General features: G+C 41.2%; 2 protein-coding genes across 5 annotated transcripts in view; one reads left to right on the top strand and one right to left on the bottom strand.

Annotated features, from left to right (window-relative positions):
- The window catches only part of LYSMD2 (LysM domain containing 2), a 17,075-nt gene extending 15,906 nt beyond the window's left edge, over nt 1–1,169 (top strand). For all 4 annotated transcript variants that reach the window (XM_012801850.2, XM_023510151.1, XM_023510149.1 and 1 more), the window contains one exon: nt 591–1,169. In XM_012801850.2, the coding sequence (XP_012657304.1) occupies nt 591–633 (43 nt within the window). In that variant the 3' untranslated portion in view covers nt 634–1,169. The remainder of the gene's footprint in view (nt 1–590) is intronic.
- Nucleotides 1,170–4,919: 3,750 nt separating this feature from the next.
- Nucleotides 4,920–8,137, bottom strand: part of SCG3 (secretogranin III) — a 47,995-nt gene continuing 44,777 nt past the window's right edge. The window contains exon 12 of the mRNA XM_003784359.2: nt 4,920–5,245. Coding sequence (XP_003784407.1) covers nt 5,127–5,245 — 119 coding nt within the window. The 3' untranslated portion in view covers nt 4,920–5,126. The remainder of the gene's footprint in view (nt 5,246–8,137) is intronic.

Here is an 8,137-nt window from a genome sequence, read left to right as displayed (position 1 = left end):
AAAAAAAAAAAAAGAAAGAAAATACAAAATAAAGATTAGTATTATAAAAATTTTTAAATCAGACCAAACAGTGGTTACGGTGCCAGCCACATACACCCAAGGTGGCAGGTTCGAACCCAGCCAGGGCCAGCTAAAACAATAATGACAACTGCAACAAAAAATAGCCAGGCGTTGTGGCAGGCACCTGTAGTCCCAGTTACTTGGAAGTCTGAGGCAAGAGAATTGCTTAAGCCCAAGAGTTTGAGGTTGCTGTGAGCTGTGGCACCTCAGCACTCTACTGAGGACAACAAAGTAAGATTCTGTCTCCCCTCCAAAAACAAATAAAAAAACCCCCATTATTCTTTCCAATAACTGAGATACCAATGAAATGGAGACAATAAGGGACACCTGATTGTTTGAAACACCAAGCCTTAGTAAGTTTCGATTATTCATACAGCTATGCATAATATATTCTAAGTTGATACACTCCTGCCCTTCTTTGGCAAGTATATATTAAGTTGTATAATATGTATATGTGCTCATTTTCTAAATATAATTTTGAAAAATCATTTATCCTCTACTTCTCTCTCTCTCTCTCTTTTTTTTTTCAGAGATGAAGAAAATCCCTATGCAACTTCCCTGTATCACAGTTAGGTGATTTGGGGACATGACTCAAACCTGGGTGAAGACATGGTTGGACCAGTAAGGATCCAAGCCCTGAATACCCCAAAGCATCCCGTTTGGATTCCTATACTGTACCTCTTGAAATCATAATTTACCTACTGCAATTGCACTGAAGTAATTAGTTTCCTCTGGCTTTCTATAAATTTAAGTCTTTACTACGGCATGATAGCAAAAATTGTATCCTAAAGCTCCTCACTTTTGTAGGTGGTGGTAGTTTTCAGACTAGGTTTTGTAAATACCGGTTGACATAAAGCATCAAAGACTATATATTTAAGCTAAAAACAATGTTTATCTCCTTATGAAATCCTAATTATGTGAAAAACACGGTTGCTGCTCAAGTGATGCTGAATTTGCTGTGTGTTTATAACTTAAGTGCTACAAATATATATTTCGATATGTATTACATATTCTGTATAAATATAAAGAACCAAATTTTGTCTGCTATTTTGTAAAAATAAACTACAAAGTTCTGAATGGAGAAAATAAAACTATGTTTTCAAAGTTGAGTCTTCATTTTTTTCAACAAATGGGAAAATAAAATTGATTTTTAAATATTTGTTTAAAAATTAGATTATGTATTTTAAATGGTGACAGCCTCTCCACCACTATAATGATTTCATGAGTGCAATTTTGAAGAAAGAAGTTTTAATAATGTAAAAGGAAATCATCAACAGAGCAGTGCCAGCTAGAAAAAAAAATTTGTTTTTAAAGCAAATCAATTACATTTGATTTGCTTTTAGATTATTAAGTCTTGGCATTTTAATTGACCTAATGTATTTCAGATTTTCTGAAAACGTGGAATATAATCAAAAGAACAAATGATACCATAGCCTGACACAATGCTGAGTTCTAATTCTAGTTGAAATTTTACCGCTAAGTAATTTTATAGTGTTTCATAGTCAGTATACTCATTTCAATTGAGAGTTATGCTTTTATTCACAAAATTTATCTTACCTTTATCATTTGTATAGGTTACAGCACTAGACTTTAAGTGATATATCATCTACAATTAAATATTTATGTGCTCTTGATTTCTATTCAACTACTAAGATAAGTAAGTCTGTAGGCTTCCACAACAATTAACCCCTTCCCAACATACCAAGAAGAGTCTGTCTCTGGGGCAGAAAGGACTTTTGTTTTCCTTTTTTTTAATTTCTTAGAGACAGGGTCTCACTGTGAGCCCAGATGGGATTTGAACTCCTGGGTTCAAGTGATTCTCCCACCTCAGCCTACCAAGCTGGGATTACAGGTGCATACTACCGGGCCTTGCTTCCCTCTTTCGGTTCTCCCTTTTTTTTCTCTTCTCTTACTCCTTTCTCTTCCCTCTTTTCTTCCTCCCTGTCTTGCCTTCTCAGAACTTTCATTAAGCAAGACACAGGTGCCCTTAGGTGTCCATATAGCAGAGCTTGTGGAACCAGAATTGTGCAGAGCCAGCCCCTGAGACTAACACCCAGTGAATCAGTGGGAAGCGGTAGCTCCCAGTCTTTGTCTTGCTGATTTTCTTGTTTGTTAATAACATACACAATCCCTGTCTTTTTCTACTCTCCTGTTATTATAGAATCTTTGCAAGAGGGTGCTCTCTTGATCATACTTTTTTTTTTTTAAACTGAGACAGAATCTCACTTTGTGACCCTGGGTAGAGTGCTATGGCGTCATAGCTCACCGCAACCTCAAACTCTTGGGTTCAAGTGATTCTCTAAACTCAGCCTCCCTAGTAGCTGGGACAACAGGCATCTGCTACAATGCCTGGCTATTTTTTTGTTGTTTGTTTAGCGGCCCCAGGCTGGGTTCAAATCCACCAGCCCTAGAGCATGTGGCCGTCACCCTCACCACTGAGCTAAGGGCAACCTTGATCATGCTTTTGTGTTTTCTTGCATCAACTATTAAGTGAACTGTGGGGAGCTGGAAGAGGGGGAAACTAAAAGAAAAAAAAGTAAGGGAAGGGAAAGAGTTGTAAGGAAAGGCTCAGGCAAACCTCTGCAAGAAGCCTAGGTGCTTTTAAAAATGTAACGCTGTTTGCCAAAAAATGATCTGAAATTTGAAAGTAATCCAAAGACACCATCCAAAAGATGTAACATGAGCTTGAATTTGAAATTAAGAGCATAATCTCAAGAACTTTCTTCTGAGTATTTTATTTTTGCCCAAGATATCTCTTAGCAATTTCTAGCCAAAATATCACTCTTTTTCAAGGTAATATTGACTTTGAAGTCTCGATAGCCACATCTGAACTGAACCCGACTAAAGTATTTCAGTCCCACCTGGTGTGGAGAATCACTGTGGAGTGGGCTGAGAGACAAGAAACTTAGGTTCCGTCCCAGCTTTACCATTTCCTGGCCACAGGAACATATCCTGTGCCCTTGTTCCCTTTGTTAACTAATTTCTTTCCTAAAACAGGACTGATGATCTTCCTTTTGTCTTGGTTATTGGTAGGAGCTAATGAATGCCAATGTGCTTTGAAAGCTAAGTAAACTCCCCAAATAAATTTCTTATTTTTAAAAATACTGCATAGCCAGGCCAAGTGCCTCACACCTATATTCCTAGCACTCTAGGAGGCTGAGGTGGGTGAACTACTTGAGCTCAGGAGTTTGAGATGAGCCTGAGCAAGAGGGAGACTCCATCTCTACTAAAAATGGGAAAGCTAGCTAGCCAGGTATTGTGGCAGGAGCCTGTAGTCCCAGCTATTCCAGGGGCTGAGGCAGGAGGATCACTTGAGCCCAAGAGTTGGAGGTTGCTGTGAGCTATGACGCCATGACACTCTACCCAGGGCGACCAAGTGAACCTCTATCTCAAAAAAATAAAAATACTGCATAGATAATTAGATACATTATAGAAAAGTGAATGGATAAAATGCTTTAGTCAGAGCCAGTTTATTGTCTGACGGAGAAGCAGCCGGTTTAGATGTGGCTGAAGTGGAGTCAGTTACGTTATCAAAGACGACTCATTACGATCCGACTGCATTGCTCTTTGCCAAGTGTTACGTGGGAGGTGTTTTTAGTTCTCTCTCCCCACTCCCCAGTGGGCACTGGCTTCTCTAGATCATACTGAGTTTAGTCTGTGTGTATGTCAGGCTTTAGTTTTTATTTCTATTTGCAGCTCTTTGGAGAGGACAGGAATGAGTGGCAGCAGTCTCCTACCTGTGAAAAACAGCCCTGTAAGTTCCCTGGTCCTTACCGAAGGTGGAACACCAGGGAAGGGTGTTCAAGAAAGCCATTTATCCACTTAGGCAGCAGAAGGCTGTTTCAAATAGTGACAGCTAATACGAAAAGCATTCTTATTTTGAAGATATAGAGCAGATATATAGAAAAAAATTATATAATTATTTCACGCTCAATAATACATTTCAAAGCATTTTTGGTTTGTGAACATTCGCCATTAACATTTCAAAAGGAATGTTAACTCAGGCCACTTAGCAATTGTTTCCAGGGCTGGGTTTGTGGTGGTGGCTGAGGAAGAGGAGCTGCAGGGAGCTGAAGTTTATTAACTTTTTCCTCTGGGGAACCTCCTTTACCCTCTTTGGTTCACGGGGAAAGGAATTATTATTATTATTATTATTATTTGCAGTTTTTGGCCAGGGCTGGGTTAGAACCCGCCACCTCCATCATATGGGGCCAGCGCCCTCCTCCTTTGAGCCACAGGCGCTGCCCTGAAAGGAATTATTTTTATCTCTATTTCCATCCAACTGCCTGGCCAAGTTCTCTGTTGAAACACCTTCCCTTGGGTCAAATCTCGTGTAGATGACAGATGCAACATACATTTTCACTTTGCGTAGGACTTCACTTGTCTTCTTAGAGAATCTATAAATAACCCCCTTTAACTTAGTGTCTGAAAACTCACTAATAGGAAATGTTAACAGCAAGGGGAAGTTGTTAATAAATCCAGCAAATTCGATGCCCATTTTTCTGGTTCCTTTTGTGCCACTGGGCCTCAGAAAGAGCTAGCTAAAAAAGAACGGCCAAAAAAGCAGATGGCTTTGCTCATGCCATGAGGCTTTGAGGAAACGGGAATTTATTTCAACTCCCCAAAGGGGCCTACTCATGGAAACATCTTGTTACAGACATATTTACAGGGTGCTTCACACCTGGCATGCTTTGCAAACAGAACCCCCTTAATTCTTTAGGGGTGTGTGTGTGTGAGAGAGAGACAGATGGGGAAGAAAGTTCAGTTTTCAGTTCAGTCCATTAAAGGCTTTTCCAGAGCAACACATCTGATTATAAAATGTACATCTTTGAGGAAATAAGGATTCTATATACAAAATCTCAGCTTGCATACAACTTTACTTTTCAGGTAGTTTTTGTGGCAAAAAAAGCTATGATTTAACCATTTCTAAAAGGTTAACTACTGTAAATTTAGCACTTTCTAATGATCTTGGGGGCCAAAAAAACTTTAATCACAGAATTAGAAGTGTTTTGAGCTATATTATGTTTTCTCCAACAGTTGTAAGACTCCTGGATCGTCTGCCATTTTTACAGGCTGCTGTAAATGCGCTTGATGGCCTTCGCTTCTTCCTTATCCAGAATGCCTTTCTCCACATATGCATCAGCTTGTTGGTTGATGAAATCCCTCATCTTTGAAAGGTCATAATCTGGAAAATATTATTAGAGTATCATGAGCAAAGATCAAGCGAGACTAGTCCCATTACAGTGATTACCAATGACTGAGAGGCATGTTGTATAATAATAATAAAGTACCATTACTGCCTTTCACACTGGAAAGGCATCTTTGCAGTGCTTAGTTTAGAATGATGTTCATGTGTATTCTATTATCTCAGCTGCTCTTCAACACAATCCTGGGAGCACCTCTTTGACCAAAGAGGGAACCAGCTCATGGCTGGGGCTTTGCAAACTTTAATGTTTATACCAAATCACCTGCAATTCTTAGGAAGTTACAGATTTATATTTAGTAGGTCTGGCTGGGGTGAGGGCCAGGGTTTTGCATCTTTTTTTTTGAGACAGTCTCACTTTTTTTTTTGAGACAAAGTCTTACTTTGAGACAGGCACGCTGGTACAGTGCCGCGGTCTCACAGCTCACAAAAACCTCAAACTCCTGGGTTCAGTGATAGATTCTCTTCCCTTAGCCTTCCTAGTAACTGGGACTTACACTTGCCACAATGCCTAGCTAATCTATTTTTAATATAGATGGGGTCTCACTCTTGCTCAAGCTGGTTTCAAACTCTTAAACTCAAGCAATCCACCCATCTGGGCCTCCCAGAGTTCTAGGATTATAGGCATGAGCCACCATGCCCAGCCTTTCTCTGGATTTTTAAAAAGTGTGTAATTATAATTGTAAAAGACCAGAACAGAGCCCTGCCTCGGTTTATAAAGGGGAGAGAAGACAGAGTGGATGTAAGAGCTCACAGGGTTCAAGGCCACCTGCAGCTAGCCAGAATGTAATCCAAACCTGGGTCACATGGGTAATTTGAAGTCCCTACACAAAAGGAAAACAAAGCATGAAGGACCCTCTGTACCACCACTAGGTGTTTATCATGTCAGGGTGAGTGAGGCTTAGAGACAGCTTCCTGCCCTGCCAGCCAGCATTTGCTCCCAGTTAGGGCACAGCCATGAGGATTTAGAGAACTCCCAGCACTAAGTACCCAACAATCATCATCTTATTTGCTCCTTTCCAAACTCCATGAGGTGACGTGACATTATGAGATACAGCTTACACCTCCATGGTTGACTGCCTCCTGACCACCTGCGTGACCTAATTTTCATAGACCAGACATAACCACATGTACTCAATGGAAGTTCCTTATGTTGACCAGTTTGTTAACAGTCCCTTGGGTGGTCAATTTGCAGAGGTTCTACCCTATATAGGTTTTCTTCCATGTTTCCTGACTCATAACTCCCGCAGCCCCTGTTACCGTCTTTTGTTACAATGTTTGGGAATTTTAGGCCTCAGGAAACAGAATCTCTCTCTGACTTTCTCCTGCCTCCTTTCACCTGCCCAAGGCAACATCCTCATCTGATGTCGGTGGGTCATAATACCCTAATTTCAGAAGGGTCCTGCCTCATGCCCTGAAGGAAGGAATCTACAGGAGAGGCCAAAGACACTCTGAGCAGACAGGTCTTGCTGAGTTTAATTTTCTCCAATCATGTTTCTATATAGTTATCAATTGTGACTATTCAACGATGTCTCCATAAAAGGCCCAAGAGGACAGGGTAAGGGAGCTTCTGGATAGTTAAACATGTGGAGGCTGACAGGTGAATAAGAACTCATCCACCTGCCAGGAGTGGGGTGCACCCAAACTCCACAAGGGCAGAAGCCTCTGTACCCGGGACCCTTCTAAACCTTGCCCTGCATATCTCTTCATCTGGTTGTTATTTGTAGTCTTTAAAATATCCTTTGTAATAGACATAAATGTATTTCCTGCTCTAGCGAATTAATCGAACTCAAAGAGGGGGGGTCATGGGAAGCCCCATGAAACTGGTTAGTAGACATTCTAGAGGCCCAGATTTGTGACTGGTAGGAACAAAGGGGTTTTGTGGGACTGAGCCCTCAACCTGTGATGTCTGAGGCTATCTCCAAGTAGACAGTGTCAGAATTGAATTGGAGAACGCCCAGCTGGTGTCCACCACAGAACTGATTGCTTTCTCAGTGTGTGGGGTGATACCCTCCCACATTTGGTCACAGGATTCCACTGTGTGGATTATTGTTGTGTTGAGTGAGAAAATAGGAAGAATCTTGGTGAGGGCTGTTGTCTCCACGCTTATAGGTAAGCATTAGTATCTCCGTTTCAGAGACAAAGAAACAGGACAGAGGGGTTAAGTAACTTGCCCTGGGGGTCCTGGAGTCAGGTTCTGAACCCAGGGCTATTCTGTGGGTAGTCAGTGCTTGGCCATTCTGTGGCCCGAAGTACTGAATATAAAAAGCACCCAGTAGGCACAGAGTACATTTTCAATAAATGCTCCCTTTTGTTTTTGACTTCTCCCTTTCTCTCAGGCACAAAACAGAGAAGGAATCTGAGCATATGTTTTGTGTGCACCTCACAAGATGATCCCTTGATTCCTGACTCTTAGGGCACAGAGAGGCACTTTTTGCTCATTGCTGATTCATTAAGACTGGCACTTCAGAATTGCTTGTAGTGTCAACATTTTTTTTTTCAGACAGAGTCTCACTCTGTTGTCCTGGGTGAGTGCCATGGCATCACAGCTCACAGCAACCTCAAACTCTTGGTCTTGAGCAATATTCTTGCCTCAGCCTCCTGAGTAGTTGGGACTATAGGTATGTGATACAATGCCCAGCTAGTTTTTCTTCTTTAGTAGAGATGGGGTATCACTCTTGCTCAGGCTAGTCCTGATCTCAAACTCCTGAGCTCAGGCAATCTATCTGCCTTGGCCTCCCAGTAGAACTACAGGCCTGAGCCACTGTGCCTGGCCAGAGTCAACATTTTTAATAAGACAAAAGGCAAACTCCCATAGATAGATGTGGAGAGCTCTAGTGATCAGATTTTTTGTTTGTTCATTTTTTTTTTTTT

This window comes from Otolemur garnettii, unplaced genomic scaffold (genome assembly GCF_000181295.1).
Source record: "Otolemur garnettii isolate 467f Iridium unplaced genomic scaffold, OtoGar3 scaffold00011, whole genome shotgun sequence".
Taxonomy (NCBI): Eukaryota; Metazoa; Chordata; class Mammalia; order Primates; family Galagidae; genus Otolemur; species Otolemur garnettii.
The sequence above is the reverse complement of the archived record's forward strand: the minus strand, read 5'-3'. Positions and strand labels throughout refer to the sequence as shown.